Raw genomic sequence first — 19,009 nt, forward strand, 5'->3', positions numbered from 1 at the left:
AAAACAGCGACTGGCACGCTATTTCTGTAAAAGGTCAAACTAAGTATTTTGGGCTATGTAGGCCACATATGGTCTCTGCTACACATTCTTCGTTTTCCATTATAGCTCTTTAAATATATTAGAATTATTCTTAGCTTGCAGCCATATAAGAGCAGGCTGTGGGCTGACACCTGTACTGGAGGTATGGAAGTCGTTATATAGCATATATGGAAAACCTGCATCATCATGGGAAGATGTACTAGACAGCACTGTCTTGAGAATATGATTTCAATCCTCTGAAATTCTTTGAGTCTTGCTTTGTGATCCAATACATTGTCTATGATTCAATTTTTATGTAAAGTAATAAAGCTTAAGGGGAAAAGCGGGAGAAGAAGCAGGAGGAAACCAATTCTGGGCCAAGGGATGCTTCTTCAAGGGAGTTATCTTTGTCCATCCTTGGGAAATTAAGGCTCCATATTTTGCTTTAAGGGGAGTGAGAAGGAGCTGCATTGAATATGATGTTTTCAAATCTTTGGTCCTGATCAAGCCCCAACTTAGAGTTCTTATAAAAACAGGACTTAACAATATTTATTGAGTGATTATTAACTGTCAACCACTGTTCTGATTTATATTCATTGACTAATTTCATCTTCATAACAATTATATGAAGGAGACAGTATTATCATTTTGTGTAACAGATCATCTCCTGCTGCTCTTTCAAGAAGCCTCTGCTTTTTAGCTCTAATTATTTTCTCATTATCTCCCTGTAGTGGACATCTGTTTTTTTCAGTTCTACACTGGTCCCCTGCAGGGAATTTTTAATTCTGCCACCCTGTCTTCTACTTACAAAACTCTCTTTCCTATTTGGAATTTGTTCCATGGTGTTCAGAAGGGCTTGGCCCTATGATTCCCCCTCCAGAGGCCCATGACCCAGGCCTGAGCTATCTGCTGCTGCTAAGTCGCTTCAGTCGTGTCCGACTCTGTGCGACCTCATAGACGGCAGCCCACCAGGCTCCCCCGTCCCTGGGATTCTCCAGGCAAGAACACTGGAGTGGGTTGCCATTTCCTTCTCCAATGCATGAAAGTGAAAAGTGAAAGTGCAGTCGCTCCATCGTGTCTGACTCTTTGTGAGCCCATGGACTGCAGCCTACCACGCTCCTCTGTCCATGGGATTTTCCAGGCAAGAGTACTGGAGTGGGTTGCCACTGCCTTCTCTGTGGGCTATCTGAGTACTCCATTATACCCCAGGTCTCACTGTTTGGCTCAAGAATGACCAAATAACCCAATACTTGAGTAATCTTCCCTAATTTTGCATACTCAAACTCTGTCAGCTGTTTCTGGGAGATCATGAACCTTAAGTACAATGTGTATCTGCAGCCGCCAGCACTTCCCCACCATGGTGAGAGCCTACACTGAGGAATACAGAATTACTGAAGAGACACGAAGAGGACAAGGGGTAAAGATGAGTTCTGATAACATCCAGAACATCCAGATCCAGCCACACTGTTTACCTGCAGACATTTGGTTACAAGAATCAGTAAATTCTTTTCTGTTTTGTTTAAACCAGGCTGAGTTGGCTTTCTATAACTCATGTTCCCCAGAGTTCCAAGCATGTCTTTCATTCTCATTTCTGTGGTTTTGTTTTAGGTTGCTGCCTCTCATCTTCCAAATGCTATTCACTTTTCAAGGTTCAACTTAATTAGGCCTTTATGAGGCACTCTCAAATTACTCAGTCCCACTATCACTTCCCTTCCCTCTGATACTCTAGCAGATATTATTTGTAACACAAATTTTAGCATGTTTTACAGAGTTCTTTGTGTTCACCAATCTGAACCCATAATCCAAAGGAACAGACAATTACTTAAAACGTCCACCACACCATCCCACAGTCACATCTTGATTAAACTGTCTCCTCTCCCTTATCTATACCTCCTCACACCAGCCTTTAGAATTCAGTTCATATCCCAGCTTCTCCAAAACCTCCACGATTTCTGGCCTCCCAGGTAGATGTATTCCCCAGTCTCAGAATCCCTCAGTATTTCACCTGACCTCTTTGATAACAATTCTTGTCTCCTGCTAGTCTAAGTTATTACCTCTTTAAGGGTTTGCATGTTGTTCCTTTATACGTCACACTATCTTGCACTATTACATATACTTGCATTACACAACACCTGAAATACTGAGTATTTGTTTTAAAGAGAACAAATATTTATGAAGCCTCAAGTATAGACACAGAATTGGGTTAGGTACTATTGGCAATAAAAGAACTACCACAAAACATGGTCCTATCCCCAAAATGCAATTATCTTATGTTCCCAAATAGACCATAAATTCAGTAAGATTACATTTACATCATATATTTCCTGTATGGCCACAAGAGCATCCAACTCTAAGTCAGGCACATAATAAAAATGTACTGATTTGCACTACGGTGATAATTTTCTAGGGTGACAACATTTCACCACATAACAATGACAAATGCTTAGTGTTCGGATGAAGATAGCTCATTCTAATATAATGAATTGTGCAACTGTTTTAAATAAATTCTATTTTAAGTCAAAATAATTCTCAGCAACCTTTAATTTTAAAAATTAAATATAGTGACTTTCATGCACTAAAAACTACAATTGTGTATACAATTTAATTACTCTAAATCTTTTTAACAGGCACGTATCATTTCCAAAATGTTTTTTCATATTAACATAGAAAACATGTGACAGACAAAACCTAACCTCAGGTCCTGAACATATGGTCAGGAAACTTTCCACAGCAGTCAGTGTACCTAAAAGAGGAGGAAAATGGTGAAAGTAAAATCAAATAAAAATCTATTAACCCAGGACAAATAATAATAAGCTATACCTATTCATTTAGGAAACATTTTTATTCTTATAACTGATATAATCAGGAAAATCTGTGCTATAACAGTATTATTAGGTTACTGTAAACAGATTTAAGTAGCAGCTAAAGCCAGAAAAATTGTCAGAAAAAAAGTACTTTAACATAAACTGCTGGTACAGACAAAATATTTTCTAGCAGTCAAACTGACGCTGCAAAAAATCTCTTCCAGTAAGGCAACAATTTAGCTCATTCATTCTGGAAGCCCACCAGTTCTCAAAACTACACCTATGGGAATTCTTCCATTTTCCAATATGAAAGCTTTCAAGAAGGCTCATTAGTAGTGACTTATAATAAATGTTGGAGAAGGCAATGGCACCCCACTCTAGTACTCTTGCCTGGAAAATACTAGAATACAGAGGAGTCTGGTGGCCTGCAGTCCATAGGGTCGCTAAGAGTTGGACAGGACTGAGCGACTTCACTTTGACTTTTCACTTTCATGCATTGGAGAAGGAAATGGCAACCCACTCCAGTGTTCTTGCCTGGAGAATCCCAGGGATGGGGAAGCCTAGTGGGCTGCCGTCTATGGGGTCACAGAGAGTTGGACACGACTGAAGTGACTTAGCAGCATAATAAATGTACAGAAACCCTACCAAAGTGGGCCTTTGTGATGGCTTATTAAATACTGAAAGTAAGGCTGTTTAATTGAGACAAAAATGTAGACAGTAAAAATAAAAGTAGAAAACCAAAGCCAGGAAAAAAGAGGAGAAATCAATTATATTAACCATGAGGACTAACATACATGTAGAGTGGTTAAGAATTTAATTAGTCTTTGAGCTTATTGAGAGCAGTAAGGCAAAAGAAAAACATAATGGGCTAGCGAATTCTCAAAACGTGATAAAATGAAATACATCAATTTCTTAAGAGACAGTATTCCCAGTTTTAATTCCAAGAGAAAATTAAAGCATGAGGCCTTTGAAAGCTGACAATGAGTAAGGTAATGAATAACTATGTCATCCACGACGATGTTACACCAGAGAAGAACTAAAGCCACATAAACATCTTTAACACAATGAAAGCAGTAGCCAACATCATACTTATTAATGAAACACTAGAACAATTGAGCAACTTTAAAATATCTGACACAACCAAAAATAGATCATTAAAGTCTAGCTCACTGGAGAGATTCTGAGAGTTAAGAGAATGTGGCCTGAATATATGTCTCTGTGATCTAACCCTACGCACAGGAAGAACATGCACCACCTAATATGCATGTATGTAATAAAATGTGAACCACGTGAATTAACAATTAGTTGGGGTATTTGCTAAAATGCTGACTCCATGGTTTCAGTATTGAGAAAAAGTTTTAAAACAAATCTCAAAGTAGTATTTCTCCTTTAAAAGTAAAAAAGGACCTATCCAAAATAACAACTACTGAATATTTAAGAATAACCTCAATGGGAAACATGTAGGAACATCATGAAAAACAGTCCAAGCTTTTTTAGTAAATGAAGATTTTTAGTAAGTTTTTTAATAAATGTAAATATACTAGATCCATGGGTTGGAAGACTAAGTATTTTAAAGACGCTCAATTCATGCCCTTTTCTTTATTAGGAATGGTTCTAGTGTTTCATTATTAAGTATGATGTTAGCTGCTGCTTTCTGACATTCACTATGTTAAGAAAATATTCTATTCCTCAATTTCTAAAAATCTAAAATCAGTAAATGGTACACATGTGCATTACATGTGTTGAGCTTCGGTTTCAAAGCTACCTTTCTAACATAAACTGGAACACATTCCATCTTTTTAAGCTCTAGAATGGTTTATACAGAACTGGATTTATGGGCTTCAGATCATCTTCTAAAAGGATTTTTTTGTATATGTATGACATTAGTAACTTCCATTGTTTTACTACATTAGTAATTTTTCCCATTCTTATTGTCTCCATTTTTATACATGAGCTAAAAAAAAAAAGACATCAAAAACTTTGTTCAATACTTCCTAGCTTCGTTCATTAAAAAATTAAAACTTTTCAATTTAGTATGATACTTTAAGATATAATAATTCCTAAACAAAGCAAGTTTGAATTTATAATGCTTGCTAAAAGATTTTTCCACAACTAGATTTCCACAACTATAACCATAACTAGATTCAAAAAATGGAGAATTCCTTCTTTTAGAACACTTATAGTACTATCCATACCTCAAAAACCAATAGTGTCAGTAGCATTTTCTAACATGCAGAGTTATATTAAAACAAAGTATGTGTTTTAATATTACCCATTAATAATTATGTTTCTTTTCCCAAGCAGATTTGAGTTCATCACAATTACCAACATGAAATTATTCTATTTTAAATTCCATTATTGCTTATTGATCAATAATTACCATTCATTTTATTTCTGGTATATATTACTCCCAGATCTGCTGGAATGGAGTCAAAGCCACTGCTTCCAATGATATAAACCCCCTTTTCTGCAGCTTTCTCATGATACTTCCAATACATTAGTTCCAGAAACTAAAGATTCAAGACAAAGATCTAAATCAGATCTACACAGAAACATCTAGATCAATAATAAAAAACAAAGCAATTAAAAAGCAAATTTAAATTTAAACAATTTAAAAAACAAAGCAATTAAACTGTGAAAACGCTAAGATGCCTCTGCAGCAAAACATTAACTGTGAAAATAGTCGGCATTTATTCAGCAAACATACCTACTCTGTTCCAGGTGAGAGATATGCTGATCTGAATTAATTCATTTTTTAGAACTATTTTTAAATGTAAAAGTAATTGCTATTATGAAAAATTAATATAAAAATTTACAAAGAACGCCAAACAAAGCTATCCCAAATCACATCTTCCTGATGAACATCATTACAAACATATATCTGTGCACATATGTAAATAGAAAGATAGGAATGGTCAGAAAGGAGGGGATGCAAGAAGATAATAACATCTGTTCAAATTCTTTGGCCTGTTTTTCAATAATTACTTTTTTAAAACAATTTTAGATTTACAGGGAAATAATTGAGTAGTAGAGTGTTCCTAGGCACTCTGTACTCAGCTAACCCTATCATTTCATCTTTCACATTAATGTGTTATAATTAAAGAACGAATCTTCATACATTATTACTAACTGAAGTCTATACTTGGTTCAGGTTTCCTTTGCTTTTACCTAATGTCCTCCTTCTATCCAGGATCTCATTCAAGATACTGTTCTACATTTAGCGGTCATGTCTTCTTAGGTTCCTCTGGCTGTGACGGTTTCTCAGACTTTTCTAGCTTTTCATGACCTTTACAGTACTGCCCAGGTACTTGGTAGAATGTCCCTCTACTGGAATTTATTTCATGATTTTCTCATTACTATAGTGAGGTTATAGGTTTTGGGGAGGAAGATCACAGGAGTAAAGTGCCATTTCATGATGTCATATCAACAGTACATACTATCTCACAAATATATGGTTACCAAAGCAGGAGGGAGGGTGGGAGAGAGGGATAAATTAGGAGTATGGGATTAAAAGATATATCACTAATATAAAATAGATAAGCAATAAGGATTTACTCTATAGCACAGGGAACTATATCCTATAATGGAAAAGGATCTGAAAATACATATAGCTGAAACACTTTGTTATACGTCTGAAACTAACACCATATTGTAAATTAGCTGTACTTCAATTAAAAGAAGAGAGTACATACTATCAACATAATTTATCACTGTTGATGTTGACCCTGAATACCTGGCTGAGCTAGTGATCTCCAGCTTATCCACTGTAAAGCTTGTCTTTTCCATACACTGGAAGGAAGTGACTGTGTGCAGCCCACACATAAGAAGGCAGGTGTTATGTTTACCCTCCTTGAGGGCACAGAAGCTACGTGAATTACACGGAATTCTTTTGCACAGGAGATTTGCCTCGTTTCCTCCCTTGCCCTTTTTTTAAACTGAGTTACTTAAATTTGCATTTTCGGTGTACACACTTTCTGGATCACTATTAGGTTTTGATACCACATTCATAGTATTTTACAAGATAACTTGGAAGCTTTTCACCATTTTCTCTGTTCTAGAATATTTTAAGTAAGAGCCAGTTTTTCTTACATTCCTGCTTCTGACTTCTTGCATCAGTCTTGGTAATTTACACTTTCTCAGCACTTTCCAGTATCACCAACTGATAAGCTCTAAGTATGTATATACTATACTGGCACACTGATGACAGGACTGAGATTATAGGAACATGGGAGATTATAGTTATAAAGGAACTAGTGTAGCTTTGTTCTTCTAATACTCCACTCCCTGCAGTCAGGCAAACCTCAATTCAAGTCCTAGCTTTTCAACTTAATGGTTGTATGACTCTGAGCAAGTTTTATTTTAATTAATTCTGTTTACAGCATGCAGTAGTTATATAAATCAACACATACTATACACAAAGGCTTTGAAAGAAATCAGGCTGTTGGGAACAAATTCAGAAAAAATGAAGCTATGCTCTCCTTCAAGCTTTTATTGAAATACCATGTTTAAATGCTAGGGAGGAATCATTACCTTCTAAAATATGTCCGCAAAATTGCACCATTTTTCATGTGAACAGAAGTTGTATTATTAATTCTGTTCTCTTTTCATTTTACATACCTGAGGTTCTCCAGAGATGTCAATACAGCTAGTTCCATTTTCAATACATGCTTTTATTACAGGTTCTCCATAAAATCGGTACTAAGAGAATAAAGAAAACCAACAATTTACTCTTAGTTGGCAAGCTTAAATGAAGGGATACCATTGAGTTTTGGAGGTACAGTCTTGGTTATCAAGAAATCAAATATTAATAGTCTAAATAGAAAATTAGAAAATAATAAACTGCCATATACTGACACTCACAATGTAAATAAAGGACTGATGGAATTCTCTCTAACTTAAGATAAACTCGGAAGTTTCACAGAATCAGTGACTCATTTGAGCTCACTTCTGAAGAACAGTAAGGCTTTGCCAGATCAGGAACGACCCTACGTGCCCTGCCATCAAGACTGAGCTTTATCTTTTCTGCATTGCTAAGCCCTCCTGGAGGATTTGAAATAGGACAGTGATGAAAAATTTACAGCACAGGCATATCACTCTGCCTGTGGCATTATAAAACAAAACTTATGGCAAGTAAGAAATGAAGGACAAAGCTAAGGAAGCGGAAGGATTTACTAAGGGTGAGATATACTTAAAAGAAATGATCTGACTTCCTGATTAGCAGGACATGGAGGCCAAAAACCACTGGCTGTATTAGACAAAATAAAGAAAAACAGGATGAAGAGGTTTGGAAGGGATAAGTTTAATATTGGACACAGTAGATAATCTGAGTGATTTTACCTCCCAAACTATTTGTTGCTCAAACTCAAGGAATTTCACATTTTAAAACTATACAATAGTTAATATATCAGTCAGTCCCATTTCAAAAGAAGCATGATGAATTTTTCCTTTTGAGGGTAGGGTAGGAGAAGAACAAGCTCCTCTGCTTCTCTCACTCCTCACAGCAAAAGATGGAGACTGGAGATGGTCTGCTTCCTCTAGACTTTAAGAAGCAGGTAAAGGGACACTTACAAGGCAAGACAGGGCACTGCAGGGACTGACCTTTTCACGTAGCTTACAGCTTCCTCTCTACCCAACTCCACAGCCTTCTCTGCCCTTCTTAAAAACAGCAAACGACACTGGGATGACAGGACTGGGAAAGTGTGTTTCAGTTCTAGTTCATCCTCTGCCACTAACCAACACTAAAATTACTGAAGCACTTCACCTCTGAGGCAACACAGCACAGCGGAACAAACAAGGGCTTTCAAGGCACCAAGACCTAAGCTCAGATTTTAAAATCCATCATCTACTAAATTGTACGAATTTATTTACACATCACGGACATGGATTACTATACTAATATACATTTTTAAACATACATAAAAGTCAAAGCTCTATTTTCTTCCTGTACTCAATGGATCATCTTAGGTAATATTGACACACATCCATTTGAAACTCATTTAGTGACTTCCTTGGCCTCCTGATTATTTTACCCCCAAATATCTCAAGTTACTTATGTCAAAATCACCTGGGCCCTCATTAAGCCTGCTGGTTGTTCAGTCCCACCCCAATGCCCTCCAGTAAGAAGTTTTCTGGGGTAGACTCCAGGAACCATAATTATAAATAAGCCTCACTGGTGATTCCAATGTACATTAGAGGCAGAGAATTGCCTCCCTAGACATTCTCCCCAGAAAATCTCACCTACTTTCTGGATTTCAATTAAAATATGTATGCTGATGACTTCCAACTCCTATCTTCAGAGCTGCTCACTGATGAGGTTGCCTCATCTGCAGCTTCTGTCATGAAATTCAGGATCCACAAAAGCACAGAACATTTGGCAAAACTAATTTCTCTTAGGCTTCATTTTCCTTCCTCTATTTTCTCTTCATCTTGATTTCATCACTTATTTACAGAAAATAATTTCATTATAATTCCATTACATATTTCCTGTCTTAACTTAAAAATATCTAGCATACACCTCAGTTTCAATACATCCAAAATCAGATTCATCATCTTTCTCTCAAAAGCAGTTTTCCCCTCTCCACTTCTGAGCACAGAAGACCATAGAGAATAATGCTTAAAAGTATTCACTCAGTCATTTCTGTCTATTTTGACATACCGCTTGTTTATAAATGCCTGATTAGTTCCACAGATATCATTTAGTTCTCACGAAAGAGACCCTCACAAAGTAGAAAAATGGGTCTTAAAAAATACCTTCAAAGAAACAAATTATGACACCAAAACTAGCAAACTGGCACCTACCCTGGGAGAATAATCCATATTACAAAGTAAAACCAAGCTTCAGAGCAGAGGTTAAGGAGCAGAATGTTTTGGAGGCAAAAAGCTAGAGAAGACTATAAACCGTCCAACTGGAAACATCCAGAAGGTAATTAGATCCAGTTTAAGGGGTAGGTTTTCAGTGGAAATAAGTTAATGTGGGCATCATCAGCATACAGACGGTATTGAAAGCTATGGATTTCTAATCTTTCTGACTACAACCCTAAGAAATTCATTTCACATAGTGACTCCATACACAAATGTTACCTGACATGAAAGCTTCATGAACCAATACTTACCTTTATTATGTGTAATTCATCCTATTTTCTACTTCAGTCTATCTGATTATTTTCTTTTTACTGCCTAGTCTTAATCCACTGAATTGATTTCACAAGGTTTAAAAAATACTGGCCCAGTTACACTTTCTGTTTGGGGTAATAAAAATGTTCTGGAAATAAAGTGCTGATGGTTCTATAAGACTGTGAATGTACTTAATGTTACTAAAGTGTACACTTAAAAATGGTTAAAATGCTAAATTTTATGTTATATACCTTTTACCACAATCATAATCACATTTAAAAATGGTCCAGCAAATGTAAACAGAAAAGAGTTTCTAAGGCTTAAGCTCTGAGGCCTCTGGCATTCACAGGATAAAAAGCTAGGGGGCGGGGGAGGGGGACTAGGAAAGGGCAAGAATTTAGAAACTAAATGAAGAAAGGAAAAAGCGATCAACTGGAACAAAGGCTGAGAGGTTTGACTAAGATGAGCAATGGGAACTGACAACTGGATCTGACAGGACAGGGATGTTGGCAGAGTGGTTTCATTGAAGGCCTAAGGATAAAAGCCTGACAAGACTGGAGAGAGGAGAAGGTGAGGAAGAGGAGACAATAAATAGAGAGAACTCTTTCAAGGAGTTTTGCGCAGAAAAATGTGAGTAGTTAGAAGGGTATGTAGAACTTACGGAAGTTTTTCTTTAAATGAGAGATATAATCCCACATTTGTATGTTGAGAGGAATAATCCATCAAGATGGAAAATTTGATGATAACAAGAATACATGTAACTATAAACCTGTAACTATAAAGTCTTTGAATATGGTGCCCAACAGAAGCAGGGGCAGTTTTTCCTTATAAAAGGAGGTAAGGCAAAGTCAAGGTATAATGCAGGTAAGTAGGCAGTATAAATTCTCCCGACAGGTAGGGAGGCAAGGAGGGAGAAAGGGAAGGAGAAAGAAAGCAAGAGACAAAGAAAGGAAGAAAGTTACCAGGTAAGAGTGAGAAAAAAGGGAAAAAGGAATGGGATGTCAAAAGTATGAGAAAAAAGAAGTTATGAAACTGTTGCTTCAGAGAATAGAAGAGAAAATAGCCTAGGGAAACAGAACTGCCAGAAGTACTGAGACTGCACAGGAGGTTTGTAATCACATATTTTAAGTGGGACCAGTCAGCATCGTGATGCATTTTTCTCCAGCCACACTGGGTTACACATGTTCAGGTAAAGAGTAAGCAGGGAGCTGGAACAATCAGGGCTCGGATCTTTCCAGAGTATGGGGAGGGAGGGACAAGTTCGTTTGAGGATGTATATAAGACAGTGATTCAAGCAACAAATCACAGAGCCATATTCTAAGCTAGTCAAGAACAAAATAAATTGAAATAAACAACAGAAACATATTTTATGACAATCAAAAAGTTTCTGGTTTCATTTAACAAAATTATGAACAATTTCCTAAATGCTTTGACAATTAGGATTGCTTCCTCTGATCAGTAAATGTCACCAACATTCACCATGTTACACAGACCACAAGCATCTCTTTCTCATCCAGGCCAACAACAGCTGCTTGAGGTTTTCTTGTCAGAATATCTGGACTCAACCACTTCTCTCCCCGTCTAACACTCCTACCCTGTCCTTGGCTTGCTTGCATCATTCTACTCTTGGTTCCCTACCATCTATTTCCTCTCAGAAGCCAAAGAATTTCAAAACCGTAAATCAAATTATGTCAACCTGCTTTCAATCGTTCAATAACTGTCATATTTAGAAGAAAAATCCAAACCCCCAACCTTGACCTTTCAGACCTAACCACCTAGCTCCTGGGTATCTCTCCAATCTAACTCCTCACCTCTCTGCCCTGTTCACGCCCAACTACACTGGCCTCTCTCACACTCCTCCGTCTCTCCAAGAACATGCTCATCTCACGACCTTTGTGTTTGCTCTTCCCTGCAACCCCTTACCCTCCAATACACACAGAGTTTATTCCCTCAGTGCATTTAGGTCTCTCTGCAAAGTAATACACACACGGTTTATTCCCTCACTGCATTCAGGTCTCTCTGCAAAGTTCCTATAGAGACCTTCCCTGACCATCCACCCAACAGAGACTGGTGTGCCAATCTTTTTCTCTCTCTTCCCTGTTGTATTTTTCTTCAAAGCACCTGTCACTTACCCACTATTATAACATATTTTTCTGTCTCCTCACTGGACTATCAGCTTCATGAGAGATTTTCTGTGTATTTTCTATATATATATTTCAATAAATATTTATTGAATACATGAATGAGTCCTTTTAAAACATCTTTCTTTGTACATGCATTAACATATACACTGTTATCTAGCAGTACACAATGCAATTTTAAAAATAAATAAAAAGCAGATTGTGGATACCTGCTCATTTTTCTAGTTAAGGGGCATATAGCACACAACAGTTATAGCTGTAGCCACTAAATAAAACAGCAACAATCCCAGAGTCTAGTGTCACTCCCTCTTTCAGGAGACTTTGGTCATATTAATCTGCTTCTCGTGAGAAGTAAAAACTCCTCGTAAAGGGTTAACATCCTGAATCAATTCTTCTGTTCCTTGCCCTTATGTTTCTCTGGAATACAAAATACCAGATTCTGCTAGAAATGAATAGATTTTTTTGTTCTGATACAAAGAAGGGCAGATTACTTACTGGGCCTACACAGTTGAGGACAACTGTTGCCTGTTTAGCCATTTCATCAAGTGAGGCTGGATTAGTGATATCACAAATTATTATTCCAACCTCAGATGACAGTGTCGGTCTTCCTGAAATAAAGAATAAATCGTTTTAGGCAAATCCCAATACAGTATTAGACCTCCCAGATCTTCCTTTCATAATAACCAGTGATGGCAAATGCACTAAGAGCTAATTCTTCCTCTCAAACATAACAGTTTTTAAACAGGTAATTTAAAAAAGGGAAAAGACTATGAGGTAAATAGAGTTAATACGAAGGGTTAATAAAACACATTGTTGTTGTTTAATTCCTAAGTCATGTCTGACTCTTTGCGACCCCAGGGACTGTAGTCTGTCAGGCTCCTCTGTCCATGGGATTTCCCAGGCAAGAATACTGGAGTTGGTTGCCAGTTCCTTCTCCAGGGGATATTTCAGATCGAACCCCTGTCTGCTCCACTGTAGGGATTCTTTACCACTGAGCCACTGGGGAAGAAGCTCCCTAATAAAACAACTTAACGTTTAAAAGAAAATCTAACATAAGGAATGTGTAAATGACAACTCTATGTAAAATGCCAATTTTACAAGTTTTCAGAAGATGATTTTCCTGTCTTCCTCTCCAGGAAGAATTATAAATGCAGTTTCTTATCAACTATTAAATAACTACATATGATAAAATTATCAGGTGGAAGGGAGTTAACATTAACATAATGAAACAAAAGAGGATTGAAGTGTAAAACACAGTCTAGGGAAGAACATTTAGGTTCATAATAAGGAAATAATTGGAATAAACTGAATCAATAGAGTACAAAGGTTTCACGAGTCAAGGTGTATTCCCTGCAGAAACTTGATGTGTGCATTGTAAATGGTAGCCAACTAGGCTGTATCCGTACCATCTTCTTGAACAAAATAAAAAGGAGGAATTTTTAAAAGGAAATTTTAATAATCAAAGTATTTCTTCTGGAAAAGTAAAGAAAGACCAGAAAGCTCTTGGGAAAGATTCTGTACTTGGTAGTGGTAGCAGGAGAACTGTAGAAGAGTCAGCCTACATGGTATCTCCTGTACAAACCACAAACAAAATAGGTTCCAAATTCCCACCATAACAGGACTCTGTAGAATTAGAAGGAAGTGAGATGAAGCTTAAACAGGAGAATGAAGAATATCCAGAACTCTAACAGGTGCTATTTGTCTGTATGAAGGGGCAGTAGGGTGGAAAATTACAGTTAAAAGCAACTGACTCCTAAACCTAAAGGTCTCCCTGCAACCCAAGGGCCATGAGATTAGGGTGTTTGTGTGTATGTGACTCTCTCCTCCTCATCTGAATCCCAGCATTTAGAATAGGACCTGACATTTAAAAGACCACTCAATAAAAACATGTTTCAATGAATGCAGGAGTAAGTAAACGCCCCAAACAAAACCACACCAAAAAAGTTGGGGAAGGTTTAATAGAGGGACTGCTGGAGAATTCTTACAAGCAAAAATGAAATTAAAAATTAAAACCACAACAATGTTATCATTAAAATCCTAAACTTTCTCTCCCATTTCCAAAACGCGGCAGAGAGCACAAACAATGCTGAAGAAGCCAGTGCTCTACTGTTCTATCCGATCAAGTATCTAGAACTTCCAGCCCTGTAACCCTGGAAGCAGGGTACAAGGTACCCCTGGCTCTAGACGGGGAGGGAGCAGAAAGGAAAAACTAAAGTTCCTGTTTCGCCAGCGGGAGATTCCCTAAGGGAGAAACTGAAGGGGGGATTTCTCTCTTTTCGTTTTAGGAAATGGGGAAAAGCTCTGACATCATGTGAAGCATCGCTCTCTTCTTCCTGGCCTCTAGCAGGTTTGGGAACCTCGAGGGGCACCCAAGGGAGAGAAGCGCTCATTTAAGGCGACGGGAACCCCTCAGCCGGGAGAAGGAGGCTCGTGGGGGTGAGAGCCGCGGCGGCAGGGCCGAGCCCAAGGTCCCGGGACGTCCCAGCCTGCCCTCTTTACCCAGCTTCATGGCAGCCCTCTCCAGCACTCGCAGCAGCTTCTCCCGGGAACGGCCCGCCACGGCCCAGGGCAGATGGGTAGTCCGCTCCGGGGACACCTGCTCCCGCGCCACCTCCTCGGTCACGAACTGGCCGGTAAAGCCAGAGGCGCCGAACACCACCAGGTGGAAAGGCCTCTGCTGGGTCGCCATGACGAACCCACAGCGACGCAAGGCCCGGGTCGGCCTGAGCCCACGGCGCCTGCGCCTCAGGCAGCGACCACAGTACCGGGCGCAGCAACCGCCTCTGCCGCGGCCGCTGCGGTCTCTGCCGCCTGCAAGCCGCGCTCCCGAAGTCCCGCGCGCGCCGCCTAGCCACAGCCACGCCCACGGCCACGCCCACGCCGCCGGGAGCCCAGGGGGGCTGCCACGCCCACTCCTCACGCGTGTTCGCCCGAGCTGCCCGCGAGGGCTTTGTGCTTCCCAAGCTTCCCAGGTTGGCGGGAGCAGACGGTGGCTATCCTCCGACCCGTCGATGGTCTGACACAGCTCTGAATCCCTTAGGTGTCGCATCTTTTCGCTCCTCCGTAGGCTGGAGGGGGCGGCGGCTGCAGCCAGTTATTCCTTTTTTTTTTTTTTTTTTGGCAAGAGGAGGCTGCTCAAAGCGAGAGTTTGCCAAACATGATGGACTGCAAGGAGATCCAACCAGTCCATTCTAAAGGAGATCAGCCCTTGGTGTTCTTTGGAAGGAATGATGCCAAAGCTGAAACTCCAGTACTTTGGCCACCTCATGTGAAGAGTTGACTTACTGGAAAAGACATGCTAGGAGGGATGGGGGGCAGGAGGAAAAGGGGACGACAGAGGATGAGATGGCTGGATGGCATCACCAACTCGGTGGACGTGAGTTTGAGTGAACTCCGGGAGATGGTGATGGACAGGGAGGCCTGGCGTGCTGCGATTCATGGGGTCGCAAAGAGTCAGACACGACTGAGCGACTGAACTGAACTGAACTGATGGATGCGAACTCTGCCCACGCCGAAAACCCTTATCTTTTTGTTTGTTTGGTTACGAAGCACATTACCTAGAGAGTGTCTGCTGAGCCAGGTGGAAGTGGAGGGTGGACACATGGGTCCCCCTCCCAGGGCCGACTCTGCAGCGCCTCTGCCGCAGGCTCCACCTCCATCGTCTGAGTGCCCTCCGGTCACCTGAGGGACGCCCCCTTAGTGATGCAAAACACAGTTAATGGTGAAGCTCCGCTTACTAAGGACTATAGTCCAGGATACAGCCTCTCAGATGCCTCTGAGGAGCTATTCTGAAGAGGTGGGGAGAAGTCAGTATATATGGGACTTAAGTGAAGGGGAAGCAAGCACACATTTTGGCAGAAGGTTGCTGCTATCTCGGAGGCAGAGATGTCTCCGTTAATGATTTTAGTGCTTTTCTAGGTATGAGAAAATGTAAGAGATTGGGCTCATAAAATCTCCTACTATCTGAAGATCTGTTCTGCCGACTTTACCCAGAACACAGTGTTTTTTGGGGGAGGGTTGGGGGGGGGTGTTGTTGAAGGTCAGTGATTGCAGAGGCTAGTGACTCCATTCTTGTAGAACCAGATGGCGAGTGACAATTTTTAGTTGACTGTATGAATATGAAATGTTAGGCAGAATATATGACAAATCTTTATTTTTAAAAAGAGCTGTGGGGGGAGCTTCCCTGGTGGCTCAGTGGTAAAGAAATCACCTGACAGTGCAGGAGACAGTGTTCCATTCCTGATCTGGGAAGATCAGGAATGGAACATGTTGCAGAGCAACTAAGCCCATGCACCACAACTGTTGAGCCTGTGCTCTAGAGCCCAGAAGCGGAAACTACTTAGCCTACATGCCCTAGAGTCTGTGCTCCACAACTAGAGAAGACAGTGCAATGAGAAGCCTTGGCACCACAACTAGAAGCCCCTGCTCTCAGCAACTAGAGAAAAGCCTGCACAGCAAGGAAGACCCAGGACAGCCAAAAATAGATAATTTTTTTTTTTAAAAAGAACCATAAAATGCTCAAAAACACCTTACACATCTTAAATAGTCAATACATGTTAGTTATTGTTAATAGTAATAGCAATAATTATTGAGGAGTGGGTTTGTATGAATTAGGGAGGAGGAGAGGGATTTGTACTTTTCACTTTTTAACCTATTTATACCTCAATAACTTTTGTTTTTATCTTTTTGACTGTGCTGGGTCTTAGTTGCCGTATGTGGGATCTAATTCCCTCACCAAGGATCAAACCTGGGCCCCCTACATTGGGAGTGCAGAATCTTAGCCACTGGACCACCAGGAAAGTCCCTAAACTTTTTGTTTTAAACAGGAAGTACGTTACTTTTATAATCAGAATTTTTTAAAAAGGAACAGGAGCTGGCTTTGAGAAGGGGCTAGGGAGCAGCTATGGAGACACCTTGATCATTTGCAGTCCTGCTGCTGAGGCCAGTTCCTCTTGCCACCTGGACAGGATTTTTGGTCCACTGTTACACACAATAATATGAATGAATCTCATAAACACTAATTTGAATAAAGAAAGTTGAGTAAAGAAAGAATACATCTGTATGATTCCCTTTATTTGAATTTCAGAAGCAGGCAAAACCCATCTATGGTGACGGGAGTCCTGGAAGGATTTGCTCTTGTGTTGAGCAGTCCCAAGTACTGCATTTTGGACTCTTTTGTTGACCATAATGGCTACTCCATTTCTTCTAAGGGATTCCTGTCCGCAGTAGTAGATATAATGGTCATCTGAGTTAAATTCACTCATTCCAGTCCATTTTAGTTCGCTGATTCCTAGAATGTTGACGTTCATTCTTGCCATCTCCTGTTTGACAACTTCCAATTTGCCTTGATTCATGGACCTGACATTCCAGGTTCCTATGCAATATTGCTCTTTACTGCATTGGACCTTGCTTCTATCACCAGTCACATCCACAACTGTGTATTGTTTTTGCTTTGGCTCCATCCCTTCATTCTTTCTGGAGTTATTTCTCCACTGATCTCCAGTAGCATATTGGGCACCTACTGACCTGGGGAGTTCCTCTTTCAGTATCCTATCATTTTGCCTTTTCATACTGTTCGTGGGATTCTCAAGCCAAGAACACTGAAGTGGTTTGCCATTCCCTTCTCCAGTGGACCACATTCTGTCAGACCTCTCCACCATGCCTGCTCATCTTGGGTGGCCCCACAGGGCATGGCTTAGTTTCATTGAGTTAGACAAGGCTGTGGTCCCAGTGTGATTAGATTGACTAGTTTTCTGTGATTATGTTTTCAGTGTGTCTGCCCTCTGATGCCCTCTTGCAACACCTACAATCTTACTTGGGTTTTTCTTACCTGGGACGAGGGGTATCTCCTCACTGCCGCCACTCCTGACCTTAAACGTGGAGTAGCTCCTCTTGGCCCTCCTGTGCCCACACAACCACTGCTCCTTGGACGTGGGGTAGCTCCTCCCAGCCACCGCCCCTGTCCCATCACTTCATGGCAAATAGATGAGGAAACAGTGGAAACAGTGTCAGACTTTATTTTGGGGGGCTCTAAAATCACTGCAGATGGTGATTGCAGACATGAAATTAAAAGATGCTTACTCCTTGGAAGGAAAGTTATGACCAGCCTAGATAGCATATTCAAAAGCAGAGATATTACTTTGCCAACGAAGGTCCGTCTAGTCAAGGCTATGGTTTTTCCAGTAGTCTTTTATGGATGTGAGATTTGGACTGTGAAGAAAGCTGAGCACCGAAGAACTGATGCTTTTGAACTGTGGTGTTGGAGAAGACTCTTGAGAGTCCCTTGGACTGCAAGGAGATTCAACCAGGCCATTCTGAAGGAGATCAGTCCTGGGTGTTCTTTGGAAGGAATGATGCTAAAGCTGAAACTCCAGTCCTTTGGCCACCTCATGCAAAGAGTTGACTCATTAGAAAAGACTCTGATGCTGGGAGGGATTGGGGGCAGGAGGAGAAGGGGACGACAGAGGATGAGATGGCTGGATGGCATCACTGACTCGATGGACGTGAGTTTGAGTGAACTCTGGGAGTTGGTGATGGACAGGGAGGCCTAGTGTGCTTCAGTTCATGGGGTCGCAAAGAGTCAGACATGACTGAGCGACTGAACTGAACTGAACTGAACTGAGCAGTCCTAGGTCAGGCTTTTTTCTTTTTTTTTTAATTCACTTTATTTAACTAGAGTTGATTTGCAATGTTGTATTAGTTTCTGGTATACAGCAAGGTAATTTCCTATATATATATAAATATTATTTTTCATATTATTTCCATTATAGTTTATTATAGGGTATTGAATATTGGTCCCTGTGATATATAATAGGATCTTGTTTCTTTATCTATTCTATATATAATAATTTGTATCTGCTAATCCCAAACTCCCAGTCCATCTCTCTCTCATTTCCCCTTCCCCTTGGCAACCACAAAGTCTGTTGCCTATAT

At 40.1% G+C, this 19,009-nt stretch overlaps 1 protein-coding gene across 1 annotated transcript in view; it reads right to left on the reverse strand.

Moving 5' to 3' along the window:
• The window catches only part of SCCPDH (saccharopine dehydrogenase (putative)), a 29,261-nt gene extending 14,293 nt beyond the window's left edge, over positions 1 to 14,968 (reverse strand). Inside the window, exons 1-5 of the mRNA XM_018060244.1 lie at positions 14,576 to 14,968; positions 12,572 to 12,684; positions 7,440 to 7,520; positions 5,203 to 5,332; positions 2,712 to 2,761 (exon numbers count right to left, since the gene is read on the reverse strand). Of these exons, the coding sequence (XP_017915733.1) occupies positions 2,712 to 2,761; positions 5,203 to 5,332; positions 7,440 to 7,520; positions 12,572 to 12,684; positions 14,576 to 14,765 (564 nt within the window). The 5' untranslated portion in view covers positions 14,766 to 14,968. The remainder of the gene's footprint in view (positions 1 to 2,711; positions 2,762 to 5,202; positions 5,333 to 7,439; positions 7,521 to 12,571; positions 12,685 to 14,575) is intronic.

This window comes from Capra hircus, chromosome 16 (genome assembly GCF_001704415.2).
Source record: "Capra hircus breed San Clemente chromosome 16, ASM170441v1, whole genome shotgun sequence".
Taxonomy (NCBI): Eukaryota; Metazoa; Chordata; class Mammalia; order Artiodactyla; family Bovidae; genus Capra; species Capra hircus.